The 16,294-nt window shown below is 36.3% G+C and overlaps 2 protein-coding genes across 3 annotated transcripts; one reads left to right on the plus strand and one right to left on the minus strand.

Annotated features, from left to right (window-relative positions):
* Window positions 1-2,138: 2,138 nt before the first annotated feature.
* LOC127137673 (uncharacterized) lies at window positions 2,139-4,223 on the minus strand. The gene is made up of 5 exons (XM_051064112.1): window positions 3,965-4,223; window positions 3,733-3,864; window positions 3,414-3,509; window positions 2,750-3,321; window positions 2,139-2,192 (listed from the first exon to the last, which is right to left on the minus strand). The coding sequence occupies exons 1-5, from the start codon at window positions 4,221-4,223 to the stop codon at window positions 2,139-2,141; spliced, it is 1,113 nt and encodes a 370-aa protein (XP_050920069.1).
* Window positions 4,224-12,924: 8,701 nt separating this feature from the next.
* Window positions 12,925-16,176, plus strand: LOC127075607 (prohibitin-3, mitochondrial). Of its 2 annotated transcripts, none has more exons than XM_051017060.1 (2): window positions 12,925-13,885; window positions 15,528-15,808. In XM_051017060.1, exon 1 carries the CDS (start codon window positions 13,038-13,040, stop codon window positions 13,875-13,877), a length of 840 nt encoding a protein of 279 aa, XP_050873017.1. In that variant the 5' UTR covers window positions 12,925-13,037; the 3' UTR covers window positions 13,878-13,885; window positions 15,528-15,808. The 2 variants fall into 2 exon arrangements, with proteins under 2 accessions (XP_050873017.1, XP_050873016.1); XM_051017059.1 differs by lacking the exon at window positions 15,528-15,808 and adding an exon at window positions 15,932-16,176 and having other exon boundaries at window positions 12,928-13,885.
* Window positions 16,177-16,294: the final 118 nt, after the last annotated feature.

Here is a 16,294-nt window from a genome sequence, read left to right on the forward strand (position 1 = left end):
TGCTAACCGTGTTTGAAATGTTTGTGAGATAATATTATATTCTTTACACTATTTTGATTTTACTGGTTGTTATAAGGAATTTGATTTTCCATTGCTACAATTCGATTGTGATAACTCATTATTGTCGTATTCATGTGTATGCTTGGAATATGTTCCTTTTATTGTTATTGTAAACTATAATGGATTAAATTAATTATTATATAATAATAATAATTTTAATATTGTTAATTATAATATTTTAGAATTCAGTTAAAAATATTTAATTATTTAGAGTTTCGTAGAGTTATCACTCGTAAGTTACTGATAAAACTCTTTTGAGCATTTTAGAGTATTTTTGGATACTTTAGAGTTATTTTTGAGATATAAGGGTTATTACAGAGTTGTTTAGATTTCCCTTGATAACTCTGTTGAATTAATGTAAAAGTGATCATTATTTTGAGAAGTTATATAATTATTGAATTTAATTATATAAATAATTTTTGGGTTAGTTCAAGGGTGGAACCTATATTTTGGAGTGTTGTGGCATGATTATGAATAATAATTATTTTGATGTGTGTATGATGTTTGAGTTATTTTGATGAGTTTTCATGTTCATGCATCATACTTGTATGGAGATTAGGTAGGACTTCGGTCCAGTGACGTAGGACCTCAGCCCAGTGATGTGAGACTTTTGTCTCGAAGTGACGTAGGACTTCGGTCCAGTGGTGTTAGGGTTGTTGTCCAGTGATGTGGGATAATATCAGTAATACACCTCTGATATCCAAAAAGTTTGTACCATATGCATTTTGATGAGGTGTTAGTGCATTAACATTGCATTATAATTTCTATTACTGATGTTGTTGTGTGATAATAATTTAAATTTTTATTTTAAACTATCCTGCTATTTATTTTCACCGTTAACATTTGTAAGAATTATTCTCACCCCTTTTTGGTTTATTTTGTAGGTTTCGATACTTGTTGGATAGATAATCAACAACAATGGTTGCTTGTGAGTGGCAGATGACTATGCATCTTACCTTTTCATATTATATTTTTTTTCTGTTGTATTAGAGGGATATTGCTCTGATTACGTAACATCATGGGACAGGAATTTGATTTCTAATGTTTATTGAACTTTATTTGCATTTTCCTTATCTTTGGATAATATGATGATGTAATAATTTTAATTTCCACTACGAGTATGACTTTATATATATATATATATATATATATATATATATATATATATATATATATATATATATATATATATATATATAAAGTCATACTCGCAGTGGAAATTAAAATTATTACATCATCATAGTATCCAAAGATAAGGAAAATGCAAATAAAGTTCAATAAACATTAGAAATCAAATTTCTGTTCCATGATGTTACGTAATCAGAGCAATATACTATGTAACGTCATATTCCCCAAATCACAATTATAAAGGATAAAATACACTATAGGATGTTACTTCAACACATTAAATATTTCTCATATATATATATATATATATATATATATATATATATATATATATATATATATATATATATATATATATATATATATATATATATATATATATATATATATATATATATATATATATATATATATATATATATATATATGTGTGTGTGTGTGTGTGTGTGTGTGTGTGTGTGTGTGTGTGTGTGTGTGTGTGTGTGTGAGAAATATCTAATGTGTTGAAGTAACATCCTATAGTGTATTTTATCCTTTATAATTGCGATTTGGGGAATAAGGTGTTACGTGGGCATATAACGCCAGATAGGCTAAAGAGTGGTTACATGTTACACCCGAGGGCGAGGGAGTGGTTGTCGGTGCACGAGACATGACAATGAGACACTCCTAGTAGCTTCTAGGGAAAAACTGAATTCACATCGGAATGAGAGGGATCCTGAGACTGTGCAGGCATGAGACTGTATGATTGAAGGAAGGCTTATAAGGATTAATTGGTACTACCTATATCAACAAGATGCATATACTTTTCGGTAGCCTGATAGATAAGAACTTCATAGTTAAGCATGTTTGACTTAGAGTAGTATTTGGATGGGTGACCTTCTGGGAAGTTTCTCGGAAAGCATGTGAGTGAGGACAAAACATGCTAAAAAGACTCATGTTGGTTTGTGGGGTCAGTCGATAATCCTGAAAGCAGTATGGGAAGATGCATCTTTTTTTCCGGTAGCCTAACAGATAAGAACTCCATAGTTAAGCGTGCTTGACTTAAAGGATTTGGATGAGTGACCTTCTGGGAAGTTTCTCGGAAAGCGCGTGAGTGAGGATAAAACATGCTGAAAAGACTCGTGTTGGTTTGTGGGGTCAGTCGATAATCCAGAATTTGTGGAATATTGATGAGATGTTTGAATGCCTCTTCATTAACTCCCTTGATTTCAAACATTATTTTCTCCCAAGCATTCACATGATTTACAGTTGCAACCCTCCACATCAATTCCTTCAATTTAGACTAGAGAACTTCTTCCTGAAGTTGCTATATAAATTCCTACAACATTGAAGGGACTTAAATAATACCGATTTAAATAATGCAAACAATTTATACATATCAATAACTGGCTTAAATAATGCAAACATTTTATACAAATAAAGGTATACCAAACACAAAATCTCTAGTCAACGTTACCAAGTAACTCCTCAATACTTGGTAACAAACCCCACAATTAGAAAGTTTTTTTGTTATGTGGATAAAATAATTGTGAAATAAGTAGAATTCAAGGTGAGAGTTAACCTTTTGTTGATCACTTATGAAGGTATAGGTTTTGCACAATCTAACTCCTCCCAAATCAGCTGTCAATAATTCTAAAAACCAGCTCCATGAATCTTTAGTTTCACCCTCAACAACATCATATGCAATTTGAAGCATTGGGTCATTTGGGTCCCTCCCAATGGAAACTAGTTTTTGTCCATCATAATATCCCTTTAAGAAACACCCATTCAATCTTATAATAGGTTTACACTTGAAATTTTTTTCCTTACAAGATTTGAAGCATATATACATCCTTTGGAAGTGAGGATTCATTTGCTTCTCAGGGTGTTCACTATTTTCCTCTTCTCCTTGAAATGGCTGACTTATAATTTTAACAGTTGATCCTGGGTTTGTCCTTAACAGTTCATGGCCATAATTATGGATTCCTCTATATTGCTCCATAAATGAACCATCCATAATGTCAACAACAAGTGTCTTTGCTCTATATGCAAGTGTCTTGTTGATTCCTACATTCCACTTTTCATGTGTCTTCTCCATAATATCACTCAACTTTAAATTTGGACTCTCTCTAACATTGCTTTGAATATTTTTGCCTAACCAATTAGAATTTAGGAACCTAATCTTATAATCCCCACTACATGTATATGTTTGTCCACTATTATCCTCAATTGCCAAGTTTATTGACCTTTTATATTTGCACAGTATACCTTCCATGGACAACCATCCTTGCACTTCACTCTCATCCTCCTTTTGTCATTTTTCTTAAATTTCAAATTTCTCCCTGAATGTATAACATAGGTTCTTATAGCCTCCTTAAAGTCATCATTGTAGCAAAATAAGTCCCTACTTCCCATTTGTAGCTTCCACTTTTTTTGGAAGCTTAAAGGTTACAAAAACATCCTTTATAATTTCATCAATATCACTATCATACTCATGAGGTAGTTCATCATTATCATACTATTTAATGCCAAATAATCCTCTTAAATTTTCCTCTAAGACCTCACCTTCATTCACAACATCAAGTGAAACACTTCGTTCCATATTTCCCTTACCCTTTTCCCTGCCATTTGCCTTTCCCTTTGCCTTGTCCTTTGTACTCATATCCTCATCATCAACTATTATCTCTCCATCAATTCCTATATCATTTTCGGAGTCTTTAAAATTGACATCCAAAGCACTATCTTCAGTACCCTTTTCCTAGTTACCATTAACTCCCTCAATTTTTTGCCTGGTTACTATTGAGTTCCTCAGTGGTCCCCACATTCTCCTCATTGTCACAGTTTGTCCCCTCATCATCCACAATGATCCCCACATTAGTTTCATTAACTCCTAAGTCAGCTTTGACATTTATACTCTCTTGCACCACATTGGTCCCCACATAAGTTTCATTAACTCCTAAGTTAACTTCCACATTTGTACTCTCTTGCACCACATTGGTCCCCTCACCAGTTTCATTAACTCCTAAGTCAGCTCTCACAATTGTACTCTCTTGCATCACATTGATCCCTGTTAATACCTTAGGATTGGAATTAATTTTGTAAAAAAAATAATGGAATCACCTCTGTTGTTTTAATATGTTGGGTTGAAGAAGTTCAACATCTGGATCAACATGTCATGTACGATGTCACGACATCATGACTGTGACATCGCACATGTATAGAAAACTGAATTAATTAATTCAGGTATATATTCTGGGATTAGTGAGGATATTTGGTGAATATCCTAACTTCCTTGTGGAGGTCTTAAAGACTCAATTAGAATATATAGGCTATAAATATGGAGATATATATATGGAGATAGTTTCTGCTGACTTTGTAACAGCAAAGAAGAAGTTTGCTGCGATTTCTGAAGGCCCAAATCCAGTTGGGTGCTTAGGTTATAAATAGCATATTGTAACCTAGTTTTAGTAAGCCTCATAGAATGTAAAATTAATGGGTGTGTGAGGTAAACCTCCCAACCTGTGGGAAGGTTGCCATGTGTGTCTCAGTGCTCAAAGCTGAGATTAGTTGTAACTCAAAGCCTGTAGGCAAGAGTTTGTTATGGTCTTCAACGAAGCTGTGAAGCAAGTTCAAGGTGTATAGCATTACATTGTATTTGTAGTGATAGGAATGGAAACTAGAGGTTTCTATCTAGGAGTTCCTAGGTATAGATTGCATTGGGTAGAGATTAAGTGAAGAGTTGTAAACGGGGGAGTTTAACTCTGAATTAATACTGCTGATAGTGGATCTTCTTCCTGGCTTGGTATGCCCCCAGAGTAAGTGATGTTGCACCGAACTAGGTTAACAATTTTCTGTGTTTGTTTTCCTCCTGCATGTTATAATCCTGTCTGCCATAACTCAACTTGTATTTCAGACTGCTTATCAAGATAATAACAGACCAGATACATAACATACTGTTTGAATGTCAATCAGAATGTTTTGACATTCATCATTGACAGCATATACTGAATAATAGGCAGGTTGGTTTTTATGCTTAAGTTCAATATTTATTTCAGTCTGTTCTTCAAGAGGATAACAGACCTGGCCAAAGGATCATTGTCTAAATGTCAAACAGGATGTTTTAACATTTATCACTGTAAGTTGATAGTGAAGTATAGACGGGTTGGTCTGCTACAGTACAACATTTAACACAGTCTATTTTCAGGAAAATAACATACTTAGCATATGGTATATGTTCTGGTCGTCAAACTGAATGTTATGACATTCATCCTAGACAGCATATGCTAAATTGTAGGTTGGTTAGTTTTTCTGTTTCAGCAGTTTTCTCAGGCTATTCTTCAGGAAGTCAACAACTGAGCTAAAATCCAGGAAACTAACAACTAAGCTACAATTAATGAACCTAACAAATAGCCTATTTGTTAGTACCCTAATATGTGGAAATTAGGTTAACTTGTTCAACCTTTATTTTAGGAAATACAAGTACACGGCCAACAAACTGTAATACTGTAACAGGTGATGTTCAAATCACTATTGAGACATCATGCTGATAACTGTGCAGGTTCAACAAAAGTTAGTGATATGGTTGATCTCTGCTGAGTCCTTCTACCCGATGAACAAAATTGGGTGTTCTTCCATTTTATGGTAATACAGTAGCAGATGTAGTGACATCTGCAAATGTGTGCACATTAGTACTGGATGTTAATTGTATAGATATCTTGCTGTATTAGTAATAATGTTGGATCAGATGTCATGACGTGGAGTAGAACATCTGAACTCTGACTACACCAGAATTTCAATTGGTATCAGAGTTGGCATCCTGTTCTGTTTCTGGATGAGATCCATGGGTGATACTTTTTGGTATCTTGCAAGGAGTTATGTTAGTACTGATGTTGGAACCTGTGGAAGGTTCTGTGATTTCCCTGAATGGTCCCTTGAAGTAGGTGGATGGACTATTCATGACAGGAACTGTGTGCACCTGCCTCTGGAGATTGGCAATTGGCCTTTGTGTGGGACAACTGTGCTAGTATTGAATCATATTCAAACTTGGTATGTTCTTGGAGGCTGATCTGGTGAAGTGTGTGTTCATAGGTTGAGTTGTATTATGATTTCCGCTGCATAATACCTGGCAAAACTCAAACTCTGAGGTAGTTTCCCCTCATGTGGATGAAAGGCTGTTGTATTCAAAATTTCATCATAACCTACTGAAGATGTCAAAGATACTTAAGTCTCCTCAAGTCCACTCATCATGACGTTCTCACTTCAGGATGGTAAGAATCACCTGATCACTGATTCTTTTACTCTCTTGGGTAGTGTATATGAAGACCTTGAAGATTTTCAAGGAGGGTTTGTTCCAAGGAGGTGGAAATAATGTTTTATGTGATGTTAGCACATGTTGTTCAACAAGTATGCAGCTACTGGTTGAAGAGCAGATGTTTTTAAGTGTCAAACAAAGGGATATTTTTGTTTGGAACCTACTCTTGACCTGGAAGAGGAGACATCTGTGTGTGCTAAGTTGACAAGGGTAGGGTCAACTGTGTGTGTGCTCAAGAAGGTCACTTTTAGATGTCTGATCTCTAGAAGTGGAGCTGGTTGAGATGTGACATTGTGAAGTTTCCTGCTGGTTGTCTTATTCCTGTAGATTGATCAGGGTTGGATAGTTGTTCCCTGAAGTACTATATTGTGTTGGAAGACATGTCCCCTGGATGTTAGAAGTCAATAATGGGATAACCTGATTGCTATTTCATTTAAGAGGATTGGGACCATGAATCTTGTTATTCAAACACCACGCTCAGAAGTGGGAGTTCTTTCAAGGAGTGAGAATATGAAGATTCAGAGGTTGGTTGAGGTAGTATGCTCTGGCAATGCATATCTACTATTGACTGGTGATGTTTTTTTACTAGTACTTATGGACAGCTGGAGTTTGATTGGTGTGATTGGAGTATGTATAGGGATAACTCATAGAGTTAGTTGCCACTGGTAGGGATAGTGTATGTCATGTTGAGACATTTGTGTATAATGCATGGATATTGGTGTGGAGTTTCCATGATTGTTAATTTGAGGGGGAGTTTTGGTTAACCTCCTCACGTTTGGTCAGCCTAGGGTCTGGTTGGCTGTTGACCTGTGTCACATGGGTTCTGGTTGTTGTGTGACACATTTGCAAGGAAGGATTCATCTCTCTCATTCCTAAGGGTGAATCTAATCTGGAAAGATTCTCAAAACTATTAAGGTGCTTGCAAGAAGAAGATGTTGACACAAGAAGAGTATTTTCAAAGTATTCTTATGGTGGAAGTATCTGAAAGGTTAATTGGGAAAGGATTTAAGATCAATGTCTACTTGTGCCAAGTACAAGTATTTAATTGATTATCCTTGGAGCTCCAGATAACTGATGTTCTTAAAGATGTTGGAACATCTCTTCTTCAAGACCCTGTGCAGAATCACAGGAAGGATAGTACATTGGTTTATGATCTATCTCTTTGGTGGCAACAAAAGCATATGATCTCTGAAAAGGTTTCCTGGCAAGAAACATGTTCAGCCTTGGTGTGTACAAGAAGAAGAAGACATCATAGTCTTGATGGTGGTTACTTGGATCAGTTTATTTCTGATCTAGGTAAGGAAGTGCATTGGCTAATGCACACTGTGGAGTTAAGAACAAGTGGCCGCATTCTTGACATCATGGACACAACCTTGCTTTAGGAAGTGGAATCCTTGGTATAGCTGAAGGGTTAGTCTCTAACTGGTCCTTCTGAAGACTCATGCATCAGAGTGTCTGATGTCTTTGGAGAAGAAGCAGGGATTTATCAAGGTGTGAGCATGGATGACTTAACTGCAAACCTGCAGGATGGAGGTTGTTTACTCAAACTTGGTTCCACAATCAAGTCTATGAGAGCGTTGAACTCTTGTTCTGTGTAGGGAGGAAGTTCTTTCAAGTGGTAGAAGAAGGAGCTGAATTCAACAGCTAGATGTTAAAACACAATATTGTGACATTTGGTTCAACATCAGAATCTTAGTTGGTGAAGTGGCACATCAACTTAAGATAGAAGGGTCTATAGAGTTGTAGATTGGGTACTTCAAAAAGATCGTTCTCATTGCAGTTCGTTGGAGTTGCTGGATGGAGAAGATGTTACATGTTCATGTCTTAGAGAATCGAAGTTTTGTTTAACATGTAGCTTGAAGTTCAAGTCTCACTTGGAAGGTCAGAATATCTTTGGGAGAAGTCTGATAAACGTGGAGAGGTCAATAAGTGGCATTTGACTTTTTCATATGAGGATTCATGAAGGAGGTAATCAACCAGTGGCATTTGGTCCATCTCAGAAGTGAGTTCAAAGAATCAAGATAATCAACATATGGCAGCTGATTATTCTTGAGGAAAGTCTGAGACAAATTACTTTTGAGCAGAAAAGTAGTAAGTTGAAGACAAAAGGAGGTGTTTTCTATTCATATCTTGGAGCTTGTGGTAGGAGTTCTGAGCTATCTATGGAAGATTATCTCTCGTAATGGGATGAGAATGTATATGTCCCAATTTATGTCTGGGTTCTTTTGGATCAAGCTAGTGACTCAGTGATATCTGAAGATTATCAGATGGTGCTCTGTGTTATGTTGTGAAGGATGTCCTAACTAATGTTAGAACATTTTGTGAAGTGGTTTTCTGTTCTGGTTAGAAGAGAGATTGACACAAAGTGTGGATGTGTTCAGCCAAGAGGGTTGAACAGAGGGTGTGCTATTGAAGACATGAAGATGCGTCTTATATTTTCCATTCATCAAGTGGTCTGGGTTCTCTTTGAATGAGGAAGTATGTGAAGGTCCAACTTTGGGGTGTCGGATATGTTCATGTGTGATCTCCAAGTTTCAAGAGGAGAGTTGGTTGTTCATGACAGGGGGAGTTCTGTCTTTGTGCTACAAGTAATCATCAAGCTTGTGGTCTATGTGTTCTTAGATAACAAGGTATGGCACCTTGTTAGTTATTGGGATGATGTGGTGTGTGTCAATGCTGAGTGAGCATAAGAATGTCTGACCGGATGTCATGACATTGCCTTGGACAATACTGTTATTTCCTTCTGAATATTACAGTCATGAGGAAATATGGATGTGATGTGTCTAATTATGATATATCAGAATAAGCCTATGTGTTACAGTTGTGTGGTACAGGGGGAGTAACCATCTACTGATGTTTGGGATTTTAGCTGTAGTGGTGCCAGATGTCAAGCTACTACTAGAGGTACGAAAGGGGTCTTAGGAAATGATGATAGGAAGAATACATGAAGAATGCAGGCAAAAGCCGCGTTAAATGTTAAGACATCGTGTGCAACGTGTCTGACTGCATATATGGAATAGTCTCCATGCACTGGAACTGTTGTTTAGGAAAAGAAACAATCAAGAGCTATAAAAGGTATTCAAAGATAGTCTGAGATTTTGTTGGTGATTCTCTGACTGTTTCTCAGCAAATATTAATGAATCTTGACCAAGCATTTATTCCTACCGTTAATTCCTAAGCACGGGCTGGACTATTTAAAGGATGTATCAGCACTCCTCTTCTCACAAGAGATACATTCCATTCCCTCTAAACCATGGGGTATGTTAAGGTTTGGGCAAACTGCGCCTGGATCTGGTTTTGTGAAGGGTTCATCTATAAATGTTTAGCTAAAAAGGGGGAGAGAAAGAAACATTGTCCTGAGAATGTACCAGAAGCAAGCAAGATATGGTAACAAGCAGAAGTTGGCTTCAGACACAAAAGACACTAACTGGGTATATCACTTGTGTCTTGTGATCTGAGTTAAGAGGACAGTTGTGTCTTGTGATCTGAGTTATATTATCTATGTACTCAGCATTACATATTCTTCAGGAAGCTCTACAGCTGAGGGGAAGGGTTTTGATGCAATTGATTCTTGTACATCTACTTCCTCATGTACACCAACTTTGGTGTTTGTGGTGGTGGAGATAATGACAGAGAGGAAGTGCATACCCAAACTGGGATGTAGTGTCTAGTGTAATGGTTATTTGTTTTAGCTAAAATTTGTCAAAGGGGGAGATTGTTAATACCTTAGGATTGGCATTAATTTTGTAAAACAAATAATGGAATCACCTCTGTTGTTTTAATATGTTGGGTTGAAGAAGTTCAACATCTGGACCAACATGTCATGTACGATGTCACGACATCATGACTGTGACATCGCACATGTGTAGAAAACTGAATTAATTAATTCAGGTATATATTCTGGGATTATTGAGGATATTTGGTGAATATCCTAACTTCCTTGTGGAGGTCTTAAAGACTCAATAAGAATATATAGGCTCTAAATATGGAGATATATATGGAGATAGTTTGGGAACTAAAAGATTGAAGACCTTGATTGTAGCAGAAGTTTCTGCTGACTTTGTAACAGCAAAGAAGAAGTTTGCTGCGATTTCTGAAGGCCCAAATCCAGTTGGGTGCTTAGGTTATAAATAGCATATTGTAACCTAGTTTTAGTAAGCCTCATAGAATGTAAAATTAGGGGTGTGTGAGGTAAACCTCCCAACCTGTGGGAAGGTTACCATGTGTGTCTCAGTGCTCAAAGCTGAGATTAGTTGTAACTCAAAGCCTGTAGGCAAGAGTTTGTTATGGTCTTCAACGAAGCTGTGAAGCAAGTTCAAGGTGTTTAGCATTACATTGTATTTGTAGTGATAGGAATGGAAACTGGAGGTTTCTATCTAGGAGTTCCTAGGTATAGATTGCATTGGGTAGGGATTAAGTGAAGAGTTGTAAACGGGGGAGTTTAACTCTGAATTAATACTGCTGATAGTGGATCTTCTTCCTGGCTTGGTATGCCCCAAAAGTAGGTGATGTTGCACCGAACTGGGTTAACAATTTCCTGTGTTTGTTTTCCTCCTGCATGTTATAATCCTGTCTGCCATAACTCAGCTTGTATTTCAGTCTGCTTATTAAGATAATAACAGACCAGATACATAGCATACTGTTTGAATGTCAATCAAAATGTTTTGACATTCATCATTGACAGCATATACTGAATAATAGGCAGGTTGGTTTTTCTGCTTCAGTTCAGTATTTATTTCAGTCTGTTCTTCAAGAGGATAACAGACCTGGCCAAAGGATCATTGTCTAAATGTCAAACTGGATGTTTTGACATTTATCACTGTAAGTTGATAGTGAAGTATAGACTGGTTGGTCTGCTACAGTACAACATTTAGCACAGTCTATTTTCAGGAAAATAACAGACTTAGCATATGGTATATGTTCTGGTCGTCAAACTGAATGTTATGACATTCATCCTAGACAGCATATGCTAAATTGTAGGTTGGTTAGTTTTTCTGTTTCAGCAGTTTTCTCAGGCTATTCTTCAGGAAGTCAACAGCTGAGCTAAAATCCAGGAAACTAACAACTAAGCTACAATTAATGAACCTAACAAATAGCCTATTTGTTAGTACCCTAATATGTGGAAATTAGGTTAACTTGTTCAACCTTTATTTTAGGAAATACAAGTACACGGCCAACAAACTGTAATACTGTAACAGGTGATGTTTAAATCACTATTGAGACATCATGCTGATAACTGTGCAGGTTCAATAGAAGTTAGTGCTATGGTTGATCTCTGCTGAGTCCTTCTACCCGATGAACAAAACTGGGTGTTCTTCTATTCTATGGTAATACAGTAGCAGATGTAGTGACATCTACAAATGTGTGCACATTAGTACTGGATGTTAATTGTATAAATATCTTGCTGTATTAGTAACAATGTTGGATCAGATGTCATGACGTGGAGTAGAACATCTGAACTCTGACTACACCAGAATTTCAATCCCCACATCAGTTTCATTAACTCCTAAGTAAGCTCCCACATCCACAACAACTTCATCAGGTAATTCTAATGAAATAATCAGTTTATCAATAGTGTCAGGCTATGAAACAAGATGAGTAACATATAAATGATATTCCCAATCATTACCGTAATTGTTTTCATCCTCTTAGTTCCCTGTCATCCTCCAACAACACAATATCACAAGCATTCATTTCATCGTAATACCAGAGATTTATTCTATAGTTTGATAAACTAAATCTTTTAACTTGCCTAAAATTTCAAAGTAACTCCAATAATCCGGATCAACGTCCCAAATGGTCTCTAACCCTTTATACCCTGACTTTGTGAAGTTAGAAAACTCCCTAGAAAATTCACCAGAACGATGAACAACACACATAAACATCTTCTCCATTACCCAACTAACCTACATAAGATAACATAAGTACTAAGGAAGATGGCTAAAGAAAAAAATTCTCGTTTTTAGTAGGTTACAGGTAAGAAATCATACCTTAGTCGTATAACTCTTCTGTGAAACTATTATTGCCATCGTCTTTAACGGAGTTGGTATGTGGAACTATTGTTGTTATCATCTTCAATGGAGTTGGTGATATAGCTACATTATCGTTTTCGTTTATCCTAATCTTTCAGCTCCGTGCCTTTCATATTCACAGATTTAAAACAATATTAAAATAAATAAATTCTACATTAGATATAAATAGTCTAACATATATATCTTTTAACGTTTTTCCAATAGAAATTAACATAAAGGACAAAAAAATGTTTAACGGAAATAAAGTTAATGGACCCTATATAACATTTTTTAATTAGGAGACCAAAACGAAACTTCTTGTGAAATTAAGAGACTAGATGATACATTAAACCTCATTTTTACAACATTGGTGGCTTACATGTTACTATTACTTAAAATTTTTTTTTATTATTACTGCTACCATTCTTGAGAAACAATTTACTTATCTTCTAGATCAAGAAATCCATTTTTCATATAAATCAACAGAAATGTTTGAAAACAAAAACCCTCCATCCTCTCTTAAACCCTAAACCCTCTTTCAACTCCAAATGGGAAGCAGCCAAGCCGCAGTCTCCTTCCTAACAAACCTCGCCCGGGCCGCTATCGGCTTCGGCGTTGGAGCCACCGCTCTCAATTCCTCCCTCTATACCGTCGACGGTGGCCAACGCGCCGTCCTCTTCGACCGTTTCCGCGGCATCCTCGACGAATCAATTGGCGAGGGAACTCATTTCCTCATTCCATGGGTTCAAAAACCATACATTTTCGATATCAAAACTCGTCCCCACACTTTCTCGTCAATCTCCGGTACCAAAGATCTTCAAATGGTTAACCTAACTCTCAGAGTCCTCTCTCGTCCCGACACCGAAAAACTCCCTGTCATAGTTCAAAACCTCGGTCTCGAATACGACGAGAAAGTTCTCCCTTCTATCGGTAACGAAGTTCTGAAATCTGTTGTAGCGCAGTTCAACGCTGATCAGCTTCTTACCGAACGTCCACAGGTTTCTGCCCTTGTCAGGGAGACTCTTGTCCGACGTGCTAGGGATTTTAACATCCTTCTCGATGATGTGGCGATCACACATTTGTCTTATGGCGGTGAATTTTCGCGTGCTGTTGAGCAGAAGCAGGTTGCTCAACAGGAAGCTGAGAGATCAAAATTTGTAGTCATGAAGGCTGAGCAGGAGCGTCGTGCTGCAATTATTCGCGCAGAAGGAGAGAGTGAGGCTGCTAAGTTGATTTCTGATGCTACTGCTGCTGCTGGGATGGGGTTGATTGAGCTTAGGAGGATTGAAGCTTCCAGGGAAGTTGCTGGAACGCTTGCGAAATCACCTAATGTTATTTATCTTCCTGGTGGAAAGAGCATGATGATGGCTCTTAATGGTGCTAGTTGATTATTGCGGTAATCTTCTTTTTCTCACTTTTCAAATTTTTATTTATTTATTGAGTTTGGTTTTTCATTGCGGTGTAATAGTCATGAATTGAGGTGCATTGCAATCAATATGTCAAAAACCTTGCTGTCACAATTCAAATCGAGGTTGCAGACCTTTTATAAAACCCTTGTTCATTTCTATTTGCTACATTGCAATCTGCACGAGTGAGTGTTCTTCGTATTTATGGTTGTTGTTGGCTATATATAGATGATTAATAGTTAATAAGTTGCTTTAGTTTTGATTGTATTACTGGTCCTTGCTATTTCTGTTCTAGTTAAGTAGTTGGTGTTGAAGTTGTTGGTAAAAGCCACTGTGATATTGGTAGCAATGCAGTTTTGAGACATATTGTGGCTGTAATATTGTTTGACGTAGAGTGAATTGGGACAAAGTGGCGTGTTGTTTTTTAGTCTTCCAGTTGAATTAATGGATTTTATAGTGGATTCTTGTGACTGAGGTTGTTTGTTTTGGTTCTTGTTATGTTGTACTTATAGTTTTTAGGCGGATTGGACTTTAGACACAGTGCTTATGGTGCTGTTCTAACTTTTCCTCTCCCAATAGGCGTTTTTTAAGAGGTGGTTTTTCACACATGTTGGAGATAGTTATATTGTCTTTTAATTGAGAAAGTTATGTCCTTTTTGTGCCCAAGTATATAGCAACAAAACCATTAGACTGTTTGCATGATGAAAATGCAATGGACTTAGCACTCTATAGGCAGGAAAAAGCACTATGCTGTAGATCCCTTTTTTATTTTTTCCCTTTCATTGAGAATAGTTAAGACATCGTTTTTTGTGGATGAACTGGTAGTTTAAGATTTGCATAATTGATTAAGCTTGTGAAACTATATTGCTACTGGTATTCTTCTGGGAGGTTGGCCTGTTAGTGCCCTCATCATATTTGGAGCTTTATGCATTCTATTCCTAGTTGAGCTTAATTAAAATAGCAGAATAGGATTTGTAATCTAAAAACATCGGTTTGTTGAATGAAGTTTTAGCCACTGAAACAACCATTGTTGTTGCGGTCATGCAGTTCAGTTGCAAACAAATGTGGCGAGTACCTAAGTCCCTCGATGTTACGGTCATAATTGAAGTGGGGGATTGCATTCTAAAACTATGCTAACAATTCATTGGGTATATTAAATCCAGTGTTCGTGGTAACTATTAAACACATCATATTTTCACAAGGATTTTAATTTCCTCTACAAGTATTTCCACTTAATCTACATAAATATGGTGCAGATTTATCCCTGGTAGTAATCATTAAAAGAAAATCTTCTATATGTTGCCATTTTCTTATTTAGAGTTCAGATACTGTCCAGATTGAGGACAGGAATGTTTTTTTTAACTTTTTCTAATGTGTCCAACTTGCATGTGGAAAGAATGTAAAATGTGTTCTATCCAAATAAGGTGGTTATGATCTATCAAAATATAAATTGTTTACTTTGCATATGACAATATTCAGTTAGTTAATGATGGTATCGGTTTGTAGTAATATAGGGCCATTTCTCTTAACATGGTATACTTTAAATATTTTGATCTAGTACCTTCAATGGATTAGAAATGGGAAGAGCTTGCTAAGTTGCCCATATAATTAACTTTTTGTTTGAATAAACAGAGCATGGAAAGGTTGAGGATATCGATCAGACATCATGAAGCAGATAGAATAAGTATTCCGACACAGAAACTGAGTTTCATTTCATGTGTGCTGATGCCTTGAAAGAAACTGAGTAAAAATAGTTTTTGATATGTTGCATTATTTTTGTTTTTACTCTTTAAAATGTTGAAATTGAGTAGAGCAAAAAGCTCATTAGGTGAACATTTTATTTGCCAAACAACTTACTCAACTTCTGTTATGCTCTCCTACCCAGTACAAGCATGAACATTTGTTTCTGAGCATTTGTATGACATGAACTATTAAGTATAAACTTTATAGTAGTGGTTTTTAGATTTCAAAGTAAATGTTCTCTAGCATCTCATTTGGTTGCCATCTGCTAAACCTGTAATCCCCTAACATTTCAGGGCTCAATGATCTGTTTATGGTGTAGTGGCATGGTTGGCATTGGAATGACCTTGAGTTTTTGCTGAAAGGAAGCTTTTCTTTTGTTGTAGGCCCTATCTCATCTCAGTACAATTTCATAGATTTTTTGTTTATTGTTTTGAGAAGCTGTAGAAATAATTTTGGACCTTAAGGAAAATAAATGTGTTTTTTAAACTTGGTGACTTCATGTTTGGAATATATTGAGTGACATGGAATTGGGTATATAGTTTCTTGTGTGCTTAGTGTCTATTTATCATAAAGTTATCCAACTTCCTTTTTTCTTTATTTGATGTGAAGTACTTTACATGTTGTTTTTCGTAAGTGCCTTCCATCAAGTAAAGAAC

The sequence above is a fragment of the Lathyrus oleraceus genome, chromosome 4 (genome assembly GCF_024323335.1).
Source record: "Lathyrus oleraceus cultivar Zhongwan6 chromosome 4, CAAS_Psat_ZW6_1.0, whole genome shotgun sequence".
NCBI classification, from domain to species: domain Eukaryota; kingdom Viridiplantae; phylum Streptophyta; class Magnoliopsida; order Fabales; family Fabaceae; genus Lathyrus; species Lathyrus oleraceus.

What these genes read in the sequence shown, in the direction of transcription:
- LOC127137673 (XM_051064112.1), bottom strand. Translation starts at nt 4,223, where the DNA reads ATGCAAGAGAGTACAATTGTGAGAGCTGACTTAGGAGTTAATGAAACT. An exon ending in GACCACTGAGGAACTCAATA is followed by an intron (nt 3,865 to 3,964) that starts GTAACCAGGCAA and finishes AAAATGATATAG; the next exon opens with GAATTGATGGAGAGATAATA. An exon ending in TCATAAGTGATCAACAAAAG is followed by an intron (nt 2,193 to 2,749) that starts GTTAACTCTCAC and finishes CTTATCTGTTAG; the next exon opens with GCTACCGGAAAAAAAGATGC.
- LOC127075607 (XM_051017060.1), top strand. Translation starts at nt 13,038, where the DNA reads ATGGGAAGCAGCCAAGCCGCAGTCTCCTTCCTAACAAACCTCGCCCGG.